This window comes from Corvus brachyrhynchos, unplaced genomic scaffold (genome assembly GCF_000691975.1).
Source record: "Corvus brachyrhynchos isolate BGI_N302 unplaced genomic scaffold, ASM69197v1 scaffold92, whole genome shotgun sequence".
Classification (NCBI taxonomy): Eukaryota; Metazoa; Chordata; class Aves; order Passeriformes; family Corvidae; genus Corvus; species Corvus brachyrhynchos.
The window spans coordinates 3964427-3983142 of record NW_008236973.1 but is presented as its reverse complement, the minus strand read 5'-3'; the positions used below and the strand labels follow the sequence as shown (position 1 = coordinate 3983142).

The following is an 18716-nucleotide window of genomic DNA, read 5'->3' as shown; positions in this document are numbered from 1 at the left end:
AATGAATGGGGGGAAAATTTCACAAGAAGCTCCCCAACTCAGCTTTAGTTCCTTTATGAACAACATGTGCAGAGTATGATAGGAAACAAAAACATCTGTTTCCACTGACTTTGCTGTATTCTGCTTTTCTATTGATTCATACACAAACCTGAAGCCAGGCTATTTGGGGTGTTGTTTCCTTGTTTATAATGCAAAAACCCCAGGCAGGCTCAATACACAAAGGTAACATATTCAAAAGTGGAGCAGATATTAGTAGGCCCACAGTAAGCTTGAATCAACTTCATAACTTCTGGATGAAGAATCTTTCATATGGAAATGGAAACTGAGCTACCTAAAGAGAGAGAAATCCCAAAACACATCCATTTTCTAATGGTAACACCATTGCTCATGGCAAGATTTACTATAAAGTAGAGGTGAACTTTTGTCTGTATTGATTAGTTTCATCTGGTCTGTGATAATTTAATGCACTGGAAATGTGGTTGTTTGCCTAGCAGACCAGCATGCCTGGTTCTGCTGTGCTGGTCTGCGTTTCTCTTGGATATCTGAGAGATCCTGGGCAATGCCTGTGTAATCTGCATAAGTGGCTGTGGTGTCCCACTGCCTCTATGAATGCATTTAAATTGAGGTAGAATACTTGAAAATCATCCTTTAAGAATTTTGGGTAGAAAGCATTATTTACTGATGTCGTTGACCAATCATAGCTTTAAACAGGCCTCCTTGTGCATGCAGAAAAGAAATTTTCCCTTCATCTTACAGGGCCTCCTGTCTCCGTCTCTGTCTCCGTCTCCGTCTCCGTCTCCCTCTCCCTCTCCCTCTGCCTCTCCCTCTCCTTGCTTAACCTTATAGCTCAACATTTAAAGGATTCACAGGGTGTGTAGAAGTCAGGCTCTCACTGCTCTTTTTAGTAAGAAGGGCCTTCTATACTCATTAAAAACTATGGTGCATTTGTATGTGCTGTTTCCATCCTTCTTTGGAAGCTCAGCTCTTTCACAGAAAAAAAAAGCCCCTTTCCAGACTGGCTGGCTCAGAGGGGTAAAAGGATATATGACTCCACAGCCCAGGGATGCAGACACCCACCAAAAAGGGAATTGATGTTTTTTCCATAAACCTCATCACACTAAAAGAATCACTGGACAAAGGAGAGCTGTTTATGCCAAGACACAGCAGCACAGGCAATACCTGTCCCTCTCCATCTTCCTGTTAGTGACTTTAACCTCATTCTAAGTTAAGAGATATACTAACAGCACTTCCTAACATTTTTAGGAATATCTTATCCTTTAAGGGGGTTGTGCTGAAATGCTTCCTCTTATTTATAAAGTTTCCTAGCAGTGCAGAGAGTTAATGCAGAGAGCTCATTCTGTCTGTAGACCCTGCATGACCTATTGCCTACAATTTGTCAACCCCTTTAGCTTTCTTATCAAAAATCTGAAACTGAATATGCTCTTGCTTTAATAACCTTCCAGGAACACAGTGATAAATGCTACTTTTTAACAGAAGACTTTTGCAGACCAATGTAGAATAGGAAAACATTTATCAACAAAAGGGTGATACTGGGGCATACTGATACAAAGAAAAGAGAGAAAGAAAAAGTAATAAAATAGTCACGAAACAATATTTCCCCCTCTTTTATTAAATATAATTATAATATGAAGTACTTCAGAAATGTAAAGATATTATTTGGCCCATCTTCTGACAACATTTTCAGCCTGCCTAGATTTATATAGGGAGATTTTTTTTAATATGGTGCATATTGTTTCTTTTTCACATTCATCTTCTAAGACTAGGAAATTAGAAGCCCCAGACAAACAGCAGGTAAACATGAATCTTGTCACTTATCCAGGGGATTTTTATTTGAAAAAGAAATTGTGTAATTTCACTAGGGAGGGGACACAGGGCTCCTTTGTCTACAACCCATGATAGAGCATTCCCTTCAGAGATGCAGGGCATGAAGGGAAGATAGGTTCTGCCTCTGCCTCTTCTCTTGACCCTGATGCACCCAGGTAAGGAGGAGAGAGGACCCCCAAACAGATGTAACTTCTCATGTTACCAGTTTAGGGCTCCTCTCCAAGCTTGCAATACAGCAAGCGTGGAAGCATGCAGGGACCAGTTGTTGGTCAAGGTGAGTATGCAGTTATTTCCCACCCACAAAATCTTGTGCCAGCAGTTCCCAGTGAGAAACCAGGCAGGAGCCAGCTGTGCAGGTGGCACTAACCCAGCTCTCAAATCATAAGTGCTACAAGAAATTTCCAGGAGAGGAGGATTAATTTTTGCATTTCTTCTCTTATTGCACAATACAGCTGTTTCGGCCACTAGGTTAGTCAGTGACAGATCTGTACTTAGATATTCAGTGACAAAAGGTCAGTTAGGGTCACATCTTCTTTTCCCACAGAAAATGCTGACTTCTTGCCCTTGGTATTTTGGCAAGTTTAGGCCCATGTGGCTTTTTCAAAAAAAAAAAAAAAAAAATAATCTATAGTCCAGTCTTTCAAGCATTTAATGAGCATGACCCTCTGGTTTCATCTTTGCAGTTTGCATTGTTTTCTGAAAAAGGGAAAAGCAAAATAAACTATGTTTTGCATGGCTGAGTTTAGTGACAGTAAAAATGTAAGCTACCAAAAAATAAAAAAGGAAGAATGGTTTTGAAAGCTTTTTTAAATACACTCTAGGAAGATTCTAGGTTTATTACAAAAGAAGCAACTATTTTCTGGTTAAAACTATGCATTTGATAGTTGAGCAAAACATATTTCCAAATAATTTTTAAAGCACCATTGTAAAAAGAAAAAAGCAAACAACAAAAAAAAGGAAAGTAGAAGTTACAAGACTGGCTCCAGTAAGTTCTGTTACTTATTTTAACAAAAACATTATTTCCTCCTATTTTTCCTCTCACTGAAAATCAGACATGAAAAGCAAAGCAAACCGTAGAGATGTTCAATCTTTCAATGTGAATTGGCCTGGTACTGGTATAGCTAGCACATAAATTACACGAAGAAGGAATACACAGTATGTTTGTTCTACTGTTGAGAAAATACAGTTCAGTTAGTCTGGACTACCACATGAAGCCTTTCCCTTTCTTTGGGATATAATGTGAGAACAAGATGTGGCATCTGAGGGACTTTTGCCTTTGAAGAACATTACAAGTTTTGAATAAATAAGAACAAAGCTGTGAAAGTTACTGTGTACCCTTCTTCTCATTGTGGGGAACTGAATAGGCCTTTTCCTGTCTGGCTGTTAATTGGCTAATTTGTCGAAGTCTGCTCTGAGAGATGGGATGCATATTTGTGTGACTATACTGGGGAGGGGAGGGGAGAGGAGGGGACGGCAGGGGAGGGGACAGCAGGGAACGGGAGGGGAGAAAAAGTGATGACAAAGTGGTGGAAAATGGCAGATGGAAAGGGGTGATTAGGGAAGCCTCCAATACCCTCAAACACTGAGTGTGGTTAATACGGTATGTGTCTTCTTCTACCATGTTTGATAGAATCAGCATCAGTACTTGGGGGAAGACCTTTCCTGTTCCTTTAATTGTGTGCTTCATCACTCTGTAGGCATTCTTGTGGAGTTTCTAAGGAGTGGAAGGCTTTTTTTCCTTTTTTTAAGGTGGGGGGAGAGTTTTGTTTTGAATGCCAATAATGTTTCATTTTCTTCTTCGGGGATTTTTTAAAAATAAATATTTGAGATATGTGGGTGTTTTATTTGTTTTATTTCTAATATATTATATGCAATGTAAGCATGGTTGTATACATGCACAGAAAAACCCTTTCCATCTATAAAATATAATACAAGATATAGCTTGTACTAAAAACTTACATGTTTATAACATTTCAGGAAAGCTGCTTAAACAGAAAAATTCAACATGATTTTCTCCTCTTTTTTTCACAGTAAAATTTCAGAAAAATGTACTAAAACATTTTGAATTCAGACAGACAAGTATTTACCCAACAGAAAGTGGTTTAATTAAATTATCTAGCTAGCTTTGCAGGCAACCACATGATGTCGATTGAAGAGGAAGCAACTAAACAAAATATTCCGAGCCTTACTTCCCTCTTTATTCATAGAATCATTACTGTAGCAGCTTCTTGTCTGTTGTAATTCACTGTAACTTCTTTGGTTCTTATGCAATAATGGCAATTGATATCATATAAGAAGAGCTGAGCTGAGATAGTTTCTGCTCATCAAATTTTACAGGGCTTGAATTAGGTTAAAATTCAATGCATCCTTACTTTCAGTGCTACTGAAATTTTGCATTGTTAGCTTTCAGAAAAGTTTTCAGAAGTGTGCAGTATACAAAGTGTCCCCCCACCCCGCCAAACTTGCACACACCTCTTTTAGATAGGACAAGGCAAAATTGTTTTCAGGATTATGGGAAATTCTTTGCTAGCATGTTAATCTTGTTAGTGAACAGTCAAATCTGAGGCAATGTCAAAAAAAACCTTGGGGAATGTGGCTGAACTGTCCTTCCAATTAAGTTTCTCAGTTGTTGTCCAGGAAATTTCTGTATTTTTCTTCTTAAAACAAACTGGAACACCTAGACAAAGATTTTGGCACATAATGATCCATATTATTATTTACTATTCTTGAAAAGATCTGGAATTGAAGTTTTTATAGAACTAAATTAAAATATTTTAGTTGTCACTGTAACTTTCTGATCATGCAATTTCCAATCTGCACAATAAATCAGGGTGTTTGCATAATGAAAACATGTGATTGGCAAAGGTTAGCCAACTGATAAAGTCATTTAATGACTGACTGATAGGTAGGTAGATAACTGGAGCTAATTCAACATATAATCACACTGTATCTGCTTAACCAGGTCATACATACTTTTAACACTTAATTTTTTTTTACAAAATTTGCTTTCAAACAGCATGTAGCATAAGTGATATGGAGAAACTCAGAATAGTCAAGATTTTTTTTTGTGAAGTCTGATTGCTTAGTATATTGCATTTTAAATTTGAAATTAAATGTACTTTAAAAGATGGCATGTTTAGAAAACTTTAAAACATTGTTCTAAACTTATTTTTTAAAACTTGTTAAAAAAAAACCCCAAACCCCCATTTTCTAAAGAAAAACAAGAGATTAGTATATGCAATATGAATAAGAAGTCCTAATTTGGGTCTACAGCTTCTGATTGCACCAAACCCCAGTTTGAAATACATGCAACTCAGTTAAACACAAATACTGTTCAAAATGACCCTCAGCTTTCTAAAATAAAGGCTGTAATATGCTGACTATTCAAAGGCTGTAAGATACAGAGAACACGACCTTCAGAGGAAACACGTGAAGCCCTGCTGTTCTGGAGGAAGCTGCCTACACAGCAGTATCTGCAGGCTAAAATGTGATTCAATACTGTACATCCTCACTCTTCTGTTCTTAGACATGCGGCTTATTCCTTCTCTATAAAACCTTTAAGGCGTGCCATGAAATGCAAAGTTACACAACAAAAATCTCTTTACACAAGACAGCAAAATCTCCTCATTTTCTCTCTTCATTTGGGAAGAACAACAGTGCAGTTTGCTCTGCTTTACACACTCCATAAGTGGAAGGACTAAGTCTCAGCTCTGCTGACAGATATTATGGAGGAGCTCTGTCCTCACCTGTCCGCAGCGGGAAAATGGGGCTTAGGGATAAACCCCAATCAGAAGAACAAGTCCTAACTCTATAAATTGTCAAGAGTTTGTTTCAAACAGTGAGTCTGCCCAAGAGATCCTAACTTGGGAAAGTACAGATCTAAAACCAGATAACACAGCCCAGTGTCTTTATTGATGTGAATCTTATCATGACGACCTTTTCTATTCAGTCACTCCCCCAAACTCATCAGGATCTTTTATGGAATTTCCTAGCACCTTCTGCATTATGCAGCTTTTATAACATCACATAAGTGTCATCATTGCTTAAAATATGGAAGCCAGCAAAGGAAGTCATAGTGTTGGATGTTGGTTTCAGGCAGGCAATCTCAGCTGCTTTGACGTCATTATTTTCAGCTGCTCCTGAAAAAGTGAAGGTTTTTTCCAGAGGCTCCTGTTTGTCACTGTTCTTCCCATCTTCTTGCTGGCTTTCTGCCTCAGTGATGGACTCTGGCTCTTCATATTCTAGCTTGGTTTGCAACACCACCTGGTTATTTTTGTCTAACCATTCCTAGAAAAATTAAAATGTTAAGGTTGGCGGAGATGAGTTATCTATCAAAAGAAACCTGGTTGTACAGACACTAATTTTCCTTTCATGTTGGCATCTTTCCAGGATAAGCCACAATGGAGAAGATGAAAAGGAAGCAATGTAGAGAAGCAGGACATAAGATAGCAGGAAAGAAGACAGACAGAATGACAGGAAAGCAGACAGGATTCCAGAACTGCATACAAACTCCTACTTATTTTTGAGACCACATTAAATAAATACATCTTTGTATTTAAGGAGGCACCTTAGAAAACCTTGGATGTGTAAAGTATCTGGTGTACCCTCTTTGATAGACTCATGCTTTCTTTCACCCAAACCCTGACTTAATCTAAATTAAGAGTAAGTTTAGATGAAGATTTAGGCTACAGAGCATATCTGTATTAATGCTGCAGTACTAATTTGAATTTGTATCTTTCTTCTTCACTTTGAGTTTAAAGCTGTCTTTTATAGAAAAAGTTTTCAGCTTGTCACTGAAAAATTATTACTGCTTTTTGATATTTCATTTGGTTTGAAAATGTAAATATTTAACCTGTTTCCCCTTTAGAGAAAACTTACTAGCAATTAAGGTAAACACTAATACAGCTAATACAGAAAACTACACCACACATGTGATGTCAGGGACTCACAAGAAGCATTAAGAAAACAAAACCAAAAACTGCAATCTATTCATTTGAAAGCCATTCCATATCTAAAGGGTTAGTGAACCTGCACCTCCATGGCTAAGAGAGGATGTTTCCTACTGTGACTGACACCTCCAAAGTGTCTCAGCACTTCACAAATATAAAGGACAAGATCAGGTTGAAGCAAGCTCCCTAACCTATCATGTGCAGGAAAGGATTCAAGCATCATGATGTCATTTCAGTGGATATTGTGCCTCTGGACACCCTTAAATTCTTCTCCAGCAGTTTCTCTGTCTCTAGAGCAATTGCCTTTTCACAGTACCAAAGCAACGCTGCACTGACTGTATGAGCTCTGGTATTTGCTCTGTGGACGCTCTTGGTGATGCTGGGGAAGGGCTTTGAGGCTTTTATCTTGGGTCAGAAGGTGCTTGTCTATCTGTGCAGAGCAAGAATCAGTAGCTACTTTCAAATTATTCACAACACTGTGGAGTTCACAGCCCTGCTAAGAAGGTGATGTTTACCTGTAAGTTTCCATTATGATCATTGAAGAGATCAGCAAATAGGTATTTTGGATCTGGTATAGCAGGCAGGATTGACATCTGAACCCTGCAAAAAGAAAAAAAGAAAAAATTGGCGTTTTGTTATAGCACAGCTATTCATGCAAAAATCTACTTCAGCACAGTTCTGTACCCACATTTTACATGACAGTACTCTGTTCTTACTTTCTTTTAAATGTGTTCTAAAGTCAAAAAGCAGTTATAACAGTCTGAGAAGGCCATCAGGCTAAGAGTATTTTTTTGATGAATTTTCAACCCAACCCTAGTCTAGCAAAATCCAGACTTTACACAAACTTCCAGCTAGTCAGCATGTGCTATTCTGCTTGATGCAGTAGTCAGAGCTTGCATTTTCTGGTCACCTTTCCCTAGACAGGGAAGATGGTGCAGCAACCAGCTGTATTGGCTGACTTAGCAAATACAAACATAAATGTGAAACATGGAAATGCAGGAAAAAAATCAACTTATGAACTAAATGCGTGATTAGAGTGAAAAATACTTTCATCTCTGAAAATATGAAACTTTTGGTGCTTTTTTCCCACCAAAAAAGCAAAAATCTGGGGCCTTTGCTGGTTTACTTGTTGTTTGGTAGTTGTTTGGGGGTTTTTAAATTGTAAATTCTAAACAAGAACAGCATTATTCAACTGCCAATCTAAATATTGATATAGTCTTAAAGTTGAATAAGCTCAAGCTGACTTTTCCTACTGCAAATAGACATTGAGATTTATGGAGGTTACACAAAAGAATGCCTTTCAGGGGAAGTAGCTATAATAATTGGCTTCTCAGGATTTAACTAGATTTCTAAAAAAGAGAAGAAATTAAGTGGAAGAGACAGAATTTTATCCTGAAACATTTTCTTTTACCAGAATTGTTTCAGTTGTGCAAATTGAAGGCCTTGGTGTTTGGAAGGCCAGGATGTATTATTGCTCAAATAGCAATTAAGCTACTGACTTCTACATCTTCACAATGATTTCATTTATTTGATAAGAATTTTGATCACTAAGAGGCTTCATCCTGAATGATAGCTCTATTTTCATGACATGGCTATTTAGTAGTAACCAATAAATCTATATTTACCTCTTCCGTTTACACAGAAGAATCAGGAGGATAAGCATCATTAAAAGGACTGCCAGCAAACAACTTAAAACAATTACTGTGTTTGACTGAGAAATTGTATCATCATCACATGAATCTAAGAATAATCACAAAAAGAGTATGTCAAAACAATTGTTTTTGCTTTAACTGTAAATGCTCCTAATCATGCTAAAATGTTGAATTTTTTTAAAAAAAAGAAAAAAAACCAGAAAAGTTTTTAAGGACAAATAAGACAAGTTTAATTGTTCAATTGAGACTGAAAAGAAAATCTCTACTTCCTCAAACCTTGCAGCAAAATAAAATTGTGCTTTTATTTATCTAAATTAACCTAGTATAGGACAATGGAGGGGGCTTATGGGCAGTGTAAGTACATTAAATGAAGTATTTTTACTCATCATCATCATTGCCTTGACAGTGATAAAGTAACTTTGTGCTAAGATCTGTATTACATATGCCTACTTACAATCACTAAAGCTGCAAATGCAAGTTTACAAGTAGCCCAAATGTCTTTTCTCCCAACAGAAACCAAATAAACAAGCCCAGCAAACAAAGAGCCAGCAAACCACAAGAGCTGATACCCAGAAAGTAACTAGTGGCCAGCTAACACTTAACACACAGGTATATAAAACTAATGAATTTGTGCATTTTTCTGCATTCTCAGTGGTTTTCCTGCAGCTTTTGTAATGCAACTTCAAAACTCTGCCTCCTGCTAGTGACCTTCTGATCTCCTCAAAAATGCCAAAACCCTGGATGATTATTCATACAGGACCAACTGTCCAGCCTGTTCCACCTCCCTGCTCTGTTTAGCTGCCAGGAAACCACAAGTAAAATTGAGACTCCCCACCCTAAGTGACATCTTCAGAGTATATGAAATTCCTCAAAGCTTCATGGCTTTATCTGATTATAGATTTGGAGTTAATAACTCATTAAAGTCCTGAAGAAAACTGCTTGCCCCAGTGAAGGGGTTGTGCCAATGTCAATTCTGATCTAGGGGCACACAGAATGTCTTAACCACTGAGTCTCCTCTGTGCTGTCCTTCCTTGCAGGTACCTGCTGATAGCCTCTTGTCAAATGGTTCAGGTAAGGCTGGTAAGTTGTCTGCTCTCAGAGGTGTAGAGGAAGACATTGCCCTTATTTAAGGGCATTTGCCAGCCACACCTGAGGACCTGCTTGCAGGCTCCCAATTTGTGTAGTGGAAGAGTTTTCTCTGTAGATCAGCACTGTGGCTGTGAGGGCACAGGCTACCTATGCTCCAGGTTTTCATCCCACCTTTGTGTACATAGATTGTCTTCAAGTGAGCTAATACCCCATTGCATTTTAGAGAACTTAGATCTTGTTACACTGGACAACTGAGGGCTTCATAATTCTGGCAAAGCCTAGTGGGTAGCATTTTGTGCTGAGGTAAAATAAATGTGTTGGTATTGTGTACAGTCTTTTTTTTTTACTACAGCAAATGTGGGTTTTGGTTTTGATAAGCAGTAGAAATACTGTTTACATTGACAATCTAATTAAAGTCAGTCACACTCAGTTAAATGCAACTGTCTGGTAGGAAAGCGGTGCTGATAATGGCTTTGTTTCCCTTCAAGCTCTTTTTTTTGTTTCCATTCTCCTTGTTTCAATCATTCCAGCACCCTTGAGCATCAGACTTCTGTGACCTGTGGTCCTGTAGTTCAACGGGATGTACTTGCAAAACAAACTGCCTTCAAGAATTGGACATCAGGGATTTTCTTAGAGTTCATATTTGATATCCAAATATCATATGTGGGCATCCCCTTTCAACACCCATACCCACAGAGCCCTCTCATCACTGTCACTGGAGGATCCTCAATGCTATAGTAACACAGATAATGAGAACACTCTTAACTTTGCTGATTATGACATAAATTGATAGCTTTAGGGGCCATCAGCAACAAACTGGACAGGGTTAAACATGCACAATTAAACATTCACATTAACTTCCTTTGATAAGACAAGATGGAGCCCAATAGTGCAACATTCATTTGCTGCATGTCTCCAGCTTCTTTTGCAGTCACTCCTCCTTCTTTTGCACTTAGACAATATATATATATATATATATATATATATATATTAGCTGTTACCTAATAGCATGCCATTCATCCAAAATGTTTCTGCTTCCCAGTCACTGGTGTAGTTAACTACGTTGCAGTATGGTACGAGCCTCCCCAGTCTGACCCGGAAAGAATAGCACTTCTTTGGATCAAAGCCTTGCTCAGCAACACTGCAGCACTTAGAAGTTCTGGACTGAGAAAGAAGGTGTATCATTAATTCTGGTTTTCAAGACAGTGCTTCAAAATGCTGCACTCAGTCATGATCACAACAAGGACAAGGGATAGGTCAATGCCAAATCTCAGAACTGAATGTTAACTTCTCTGAGTTCTGAAGAATTCTGTTTCTTGATTAACTTTTGACTATTCGTATCCATTCCTCATTGTATGGTATATTGAAGGTCATAGCCATCATTGCATAGTGCACTATGTTACAAGTGCATATTTACAATATACAAAGACACTCCAATCCACAAAATATTTACATATTATATTTGAGAATGGAAAAGTTTAAGTTAGTTAAATAACATTTGGAAATACTTTACAGCTAATTTTAGAAGAAATAAAAATCCTGTGTAATTTCTTCTTTTTTCATACTATCTAATTAGTTTTTCTTCTTTTTCTCTCTTCTTTTCCCTAATCTGCTTTCTGCTTCTTTCTTTCCAAACTCATCTATCCTGAATGTATGACTTTTCCCTTAGATTGCCCTCAGCTCCTTGCATGGCAACTGTCTATAACTTGTAAAGTACATTATTTCTGGCATGGAGAAATCCAGGGTCCTAAAAATCTGGATGTTTTCTGCTACCAGTCATATTTGAAAATATAGGATGGGACAATATTTGGAAACAACAGTATTTTATATTCTGGATATACTACTTCCAACTCCTTCTAGTGCTGATTAAAAATGTGACATAGAGCTCACTTGCCACTCTTTGTCAAACTTGCTCTTGTATTGAAGCTCGAGTCTCAAGCACCTTGCAGCTCTCTCTGGTTTGTTACAGCTTACAGTAACAGTGTCCTCTTTCCAGAAGAAGGTCACATTTTCTGGTCGATTTGGCTTTACTAAGAAGAAGAGAAAAAATTTTACTATAGCTTCTTAAAAAGCACTTTACAGTTGAAATATTTTTTGTTCCTTCCTTGACTCAATATATCACTGAGCAGTAAGTGAAGAAGGTGGACTTTCTTCTTGGAGGTTTTGCTTTTGCAGCTGACCTCCCTATTAAACATCAAAATGGAGCTTGACACCATGACACTGGTCACCATTTGAGGTGCCACATTCAAAGGCAGTAACTGTCTCTCTGTCTCATGTCAGCAACCTATTGTAACTACTTAAGGAAGGGCTTCAGTCTCCTCATGCTCCCTGAGATCCAGACAAAGAAAAAAGCTTCCTCATTGGAAATCTAGTGACAAATTGAGTACCACAAAACCTCCAAGACAGACTTGTGCAGCTGCTGGAGGCTATGCAGGCTATGGTGGGGCATCTACAAAAGCACTGGGTTCCTGCCTACACACAACTGTATCTGCCTCTCACCATTTTCAGAGGGTCTGAAGACAACTCCATGGTTTGACCCATGCAGCTGGTAAGTCTTCAGCAGTGGGAAATAAAGAGGTGAAAAGAGTGTTACTTGCTTTGTCAATCCTTTAGTTGTCTTTTTGTATTGTGAAAATTCTGCCTTCCTGATTTAAAGACTTCAGTCTGATCCTTGATGTTTGTCCTTTGTTACCTAACCCTTCTGAAATTAATTTTATTATTACTGGGTGTTTAATAGTGAAAATTTGAGGCTCAGGCTGCAGTTTTCCATAATTTAACAGATTGGTAAAATTGTGAGATATAAAAGTATTCTCAAAGTTTGATACCTTGGCAGGTTTGTGTTTAATCACTTTTGCTAAAACATTATTAATAATAATCTCACACTAATGAGAAATATGTATTTGGGGACAGGAAGGATTTAATAAAAACAGGAACATCATCTCTATGCTAGTAGTAGGATGTCCCTTTTACTTTGCTGGACTGTACCAGAGCCACTCAGCTAATTTCTATTGGCATCCAGTGATGGGTTTGTGACAGCATCTTTGACAAGATGCAGTTTTCTGCCTCGCATGGCATGAAAGATGGCAAAAGAATGAAGGTGGACAGTATGAGAAAGATCACACAGCCAACACCAAGACAAAAAAATATCATTTGTTTTCTTGATGAGCAGGCCAGCACAGGACAAAGCACACCCATATATATATTTTTAGCATTTTCATTCAGATTTTGAAACTGCATTTTGGGACAAATCTGACTGTCCTGTGTTATCTCATTTAGCTGCAGCTGCACACAAGCCTATGTAACTACTGGTGACAGCAAGGAACAAAAATCAACATGAAATAACTATATTTTTGTTTTGACATGCACACTAATAACATTTTATAGGCCATATAACTGATTTCTTCTCAAACTTAGAGAACTGGAGAATCAGTGAGGATACTAAAACTGCCAAAATAGTCATGATTTTTCATACTTACTGTAAAAATCAGATTTTAATTTTTTAGAAAACAGCTCTTCACTTCCTTTGCTGTTCCTGATAGAGATGGCAAGGGTGGGTCCTTCTGTCTTAAAAAGACATCCAGAATTATAATCTTGATCCAATAAATAGATGGTACATGACTTCCAAACTTTGTGCTTGCCTTCATCAAATCTGTAAATGAAATAATATTGGTAAACGGAAAACTTAACAATTAACACAAGTTAATTAACTTTTCTTACTGCTCTTTCTTTTTATTTTCAGATGCTCTACCAAGGAAAGCGTGAGCATGGTATTTCTTGAAGTGACAAATTTCACAGTGGTGTGAGGGAATTCATCACCCAAACTTCACTGAATTTCCAGCCCTGGGTTTCGATGCAGTCTGAAATAATCAAGTTTTGCTCATGCTGTTGTTTTCTAATAAGAGAATGACTTGCTCAAACAGATGCTCTCATGATCCTGTTTCCAGGACTGTAGTGTGAAAAGTTCTTTCACGTAAACAACCCAGAAACAAAGATAAGCACTATGACTGTCTTTAACCAAAATATTACACTTCTGTTAATCATTAATGATGTCAGTTAATAAGGAAAATATATACACATATGTGGAAAAAACACTTTCAATATTGTTATTAACATTAGCACTTAGAACAATGATGGAAGAGGGACAAATCTTTCTTATAATTTCTGTTGTGACTGATTACTCACCAGGTTTATTGATTTGTACACTTCTGTAGGTTGTGAATATAAACAGGTTTCATGCTGGATATTAACAAATGTTAAAAACATTTCTAGTTCACAGAAGACTGGAATGTACTTGGATATTTCATTCTCCCAAAGTAAATCCTTTAACAATAGAGGACTAGGCACTGACAATACTCACGTGTAAAAAAATGACACATTCTCATTGGGAAAAAGCTCTCTTGCTGCCCATGTGATCTGCATCTTCTCGTTATTGAAGTTGATTATTGTGGTGTTGATGGCATGTTTCCAACCTGCTCAGAACATTTACAGAGAATATGATTTCAGGAGTGAGAATGAAAAACGTCCCCTGACATTAGTAGGCAATAAGTATTTCAAAGATACATATGCAATAGGTTCAGATGATCATAAAATAAGAAGACATAAGAACATCCAAAATACAAGGGAAGAGATTAACATAACCTAGAGAGGTTTATATTAGCATTTCAAAATAGTGAAATGAAGGCATGCACAGTGACACGAGAGAGAGAGTCTTGGCCACATCGTCCTGGGACCAAAAGGTGAAGACTGGGCATGTTCATAAGGCCTATACCTTGAGCACAACTTTCCCCATAATAAGTGCTGAGGAAAACTATTTGGGAGCTAATGCTACAGGGAATGTCTGTGTAAACTGTCAAATGTTTATGATAAGAAACAAGGAGCTAACACCAGAAGTACTGACCAGTCGAGACCCACAGGAACACAGAGCAGATCAGCACAAGTGGGTGCATATTTGATATGTTGCTCTGGCCCATTCCACCTGAAATACAAGCACAATCATTTAATGTCCTCTGACTGTAGGCAGATATTATTTCCTCTCTGCTCATCTCCTTGCTAGTGGTCTTGTAGGGACACAGGATTCCACAATCAGACACTGAAGATAAACCTGACATTGAAGAAATGGAGAAATTAAGAAGGCAAAAGGATTAGAAATCCATTCTATATCAAGAATTATTTATTTTGCATTCTATAAGATGTGAAATTGTGCTTACTTGAGTGAATAAAGAAAATGTATCCCCAAGAGACCACTAGAAGGTAAAATTTGCAAACTGCTGTCTCCAGCTGTGAAGTGTCTACCACTAAAAATCTTTGCTGGAATATTCCTGTCTAGAAGGAGAATAGAGGATTTTAGCTTTGATTGCCGTATACATTTTATGCTCCTTTGGATTTTGGATGAGTTTAAAATTTTAAAATATTTCTTATGAGCTTTTCATTACATCCAGTCATCCTGATTATTTCACGGGTATCAGGAATAACTATTCTCACAGTTGCTATCTTTTGCTCTGTAATTAGCACAAAGAATGCGAGAGAGACATGGGTTCAAGTAAGCATTTTGCCTATTTTCATGCCTATATCTCTGTGTCTAAGTTCCTTATGACCACTCTAATTACAGTTAGTCAGAACATTTTAATAGATATGTATTTGTGTTGTAACACATAGTTTTGTCAAAACCATTCAAGACAGTTATGACAAAAATCCAGGACATACTAGGTAGATGTACCTTCAGGTTTCTGCTTTGTGGCTCATGGAGCTGTGGAAAAAAGATTCTGCTCTTATTCAAGAAAAGGACTTGAAACTAACTCCTCCATCTCTTACCTAATGCCTGCAAGCTTGTTCTGTATTGCTTTCTCAAACAGAAAAATCTTGTTTACATGCTGAGGCAAAACCAGAAGTTGAAAACCTTAAAAGGTGTAACAAAATGGAGTTTATCCAGCCAGTTCTACCTCTGTTGCAACAAATTATCTACGTAGCTCATTTTTCCTAAGACTTTAAGCTCTTCGTAATTCCCTTCTGCAGGTCTAAGAGATGATCTTGTCTTTTACTAAAGCCACTAAGAAATATGATGGCAAAGTGCCTAACAGTGCACTTGGTCTGCGATTGCACTAACACATTTTAATTTTTATGGGCTACTTTAGCATGGTTCTGCTGTGCAGTATATAGTGTAACTGAAATCCTTTACTTCTTGGACTTAGATTTTCTAGAAAAGTAGTTAAATGTATATTTAATGTGTATTAAGTGTATAATTACATGTTCTCCATCCTTAAATAAAATTGACATCATAAAAAAAAAAAAAGTTAGTGAATGGAGAATATTGTAATGTCCTGAGATAATTTTTATGACTATAGAATGAATCCTTTCAATTCTCAAAATATATACTTTTTACTTTTGTATAATTAGTCTGATTGCCTGTATCTTCACTTTGAGAAAGATCTGTTAATAATCATCTTTCAATTATAAAAATAAGAACAGGAATAGGACTTGCTTTCTTAATTAGATATTTTCAAGGGTAATTAATTTCAAAATTAATTTCTGATGCTGTTTCTATGTGTACAATAGTTGGGCACAATGACAGAAAACAAAATGCTGTTTGTAGGGCATGTTTTTGAACCTTCCACTAGACCAGGCTGCTCAGAGCTCCATCCAACCTGGCCTTGAACAATTCCAGGGATGGGGCACCCACAGCTTCTCTGTGCAACTTGCTTCAGTGGCTCACAACCCTCACAGTAAAGAATGTTTTCCTAATATCTAATCTGAATCTAGTCTCTTTCATTTTAAAGCCATTGCCCCTTGTCCTGTCTCTACGTGCCCCTTTCAGAAAGTCTCTTCCCATCCCAATCGATCTGAGGTGTTCAGTCAATTTGGTCACAAGGGCTGTACAGGTACAGAAAAAAGGAAGGAAGAGGGAAAAAGGCGTTTATAACCTAAATACAGAACACCGTAACAGAAGCAAGGAGAGGAAAAGCTTGGTTTAAATATCTCAAAGAGGAAAAAACTGCAATGCTATGATTTTTATCCCTCCAAGTTCAGAGTGCTAAAACAATATTGGAATGCTTATTCTTTCTGAATTAATTTTATCTTACTGGGCAGCATAAATAACTTTTTAAAATTTTTTGAGAGTTATATTTATGGGGAAATTGTTAGAATTAAGAGGCATAGCACAGGTTCATTAATTGTGAGAGAGAGCACACAGAAATTGCTTATCTAAAATTTTTTTGCTCATCTGACAATAACTATGGTGACAATAATTAAACTGAATTTGCTTAAATATGTGATGTATGCTTGGAAATCTCCTTGAACCTGTAACTATATATCCTACAATCTGCCAGCAGAGAAATAAAGATTTTGGTAAAGTTGCAAGCCACCCTTCCATCTCTGTGCAGGCAAATTCTTGAAATCCTTTTTCAGGGTGCCACATTTTCCCTCAATACCAATGTGAAAAGGACACCAGCATTAAAGATCTGAATCCCATAACATTCTTTCAATAGGAAGTTTGATCTCTTCAAACTCTCAATGAGTTAGTTATGACTGGCTTTAGAGATGGATAATAGTAAGGAAACAAGAGGAATCACATGGAATTTCCACAGAATACAAAGTGGACATTAAGTGAAAACTAAGGGTCTGTTCTGACTAGCCTGCTGGAAGGTAACAAAAGACACCAGTTAATTCTGAACCTTAAACAACACTCATTATTCTCTATTTTTTCAAATGTATTATAACTCTCTTATTATTAGAGGCTGAAATTCAGAGGTGAAGACTAAATCTTGGGTTTGGTGATGAACATTTTTTGTATAGCAAAGAATATCAGATGGGCTCCAACCCTGCAGTGATTTATTCACGGGCCTAACTGCACACACTCTGAGTAGTTGACTGCAGCAGGATTGGGCAGATTGTATCAACTTAACAACATAAATAAATCTTTCTAAGATCAGAACCTTTTTCTGCAAAACATCCCTACATATTGTGAATTGAAATGCTGGGATTTTAACATAAAAATGCAAACTCCAACAGCTGAAGTTATTTATGTACTAAAATGGAAGACAATACATTATTAAATTCTTTAACAATAAATAAAAAGTTAATTGACATGGAATAAAAATTGTAATAAAACCATCTGGTGATATGTACATAATCTTTCTTGTGCTCTAATTTTAAAGAATTTTATAATAAATCAGTCTCTACATAATTAAGTAGGTATGTAGGACAGAATCTTGCCAATCTTTTATCATTAAAGACTTTGTTTTCAGAGCTCTAGTCAGAGAAATTTTCTTTTGTGTTTCCTAATTTCATGAGTTTTGAAGCCTTTTTGAATGTAATGTGAGTCGTATTTTTTGTAAATGTAGAGTAAGTATTTGCATGTATCTTTTCAAATTATAACATGTATATGTTGCATAATTTAAATTTCAGCATGAAGAGATGCATAACCTAAGTGAGTTTCTTTAAAGCTTAGATTAAATTGACATAAAATCCTCTGAGAATATGTATTTTATCTGAAATGTATTTTTTCTTTTTGATGATGTTTTCCTTGCCATTAACTGAAAAGGTGTTTGGTTTTAAGCAACTGTACAGTTATACTTCTGCAGGCAGAATCATTTGTATCTTCTGTTAGAGGAAAGAGAAAAAGAATAGAGGAGACCATTTGTCTCCCTATTTATGATGGAATTTTTTTTTAATTCAGACCTGACATCATGGATCCTTCTCAGCTGATATGTCAGCTCTCCCACAGTAATTGCAAAAGCCTCCTTCTAATTATGATCTGGGAGGCATACAATACACCAGAGCAACACATTTATAATTGTTCTTTCTATTATAATAATGGACAGATGAGAAGGTCAAAAATATTATGAATAATGTCATGGGTTAGCTAGCCTAGTCTTGGAAATGATGTTCTCGCAAAGGAGTGCTTACAGCTTTCCCCATGACCTGACAGAACCTATCAGCTGGCCAGTTTGAATATGGACAATTCTTTAAGCCACTTAAAGTTGTGACCCCCTCTGTGATCCACACTTAAGAATGGACAAACTCTCCCCCAAGCTCTCTCTCGTTTCCGGTGCTGGGACAGGTGGCTGCGGGGCCCGAGCGGGGGCCAGTGGGCCTGGCCCAGGCCCTGCTTGGGCCAGGCTGGGCCGGGCCACGGCTATCCTGGAGCCGATGGGCCCTGTTCGGGCCAGGCTGGGGCGGGGCACCG

The 18716-nt window shown here is 37.3% G+C and overlaps 1 protein-coding gene across 10 annotated transcripts in view; it reads right to left on the bottom strand.

Moving 5' to 3' along the window:
* Positions 1–5735: 5735 nt before the first annotated feature.
* The window catches only part of CRLF2 (cytokine receptor-like factor 2), an 18530-nt gene continuing 5549 nt past the window's right edge, over positions 5736–18716 (bottom strand). For 7 of the 10 annotated variants that reach the window (XM_017728564.1, XM_017728562.1, XM_017728565.1 and 4 more), the window contains 8 exons: positions 14433–14510; positions 13893–14004; positions 13012–13184; positions 11426–11565; positions 10537–10699; positions 8420–8534; positions 7310–7394; positions 5736–6132 (listed from right to left, as the gene is read on the bottom strand). In XM_017728564.1, the coding sequence (XP_017584053.1) occupies positions 5860–6132; positions 7310–7394; positions 8420–8534; positions 10537–10699; positions 11426–11565; positions 13012–13184; positions 13893–14004; positions 14433–14510 (1139 nt within the window). In that variant the 3' untranslated portion in view covers positions 5736–5859. The remainder of the gene's footprint in view (positions 6133–7309; positions 7395–8419; positions 8535–10536; positions 10700–11425; positions 11566–13011; positions 13185–13892; positions 14005–14432; positions 14511–18716) is intronic. The other 3 variants (XM_017728568.1, XM_017728570.1, XM_008629334.2) reach the window with 1 other exon arrangement.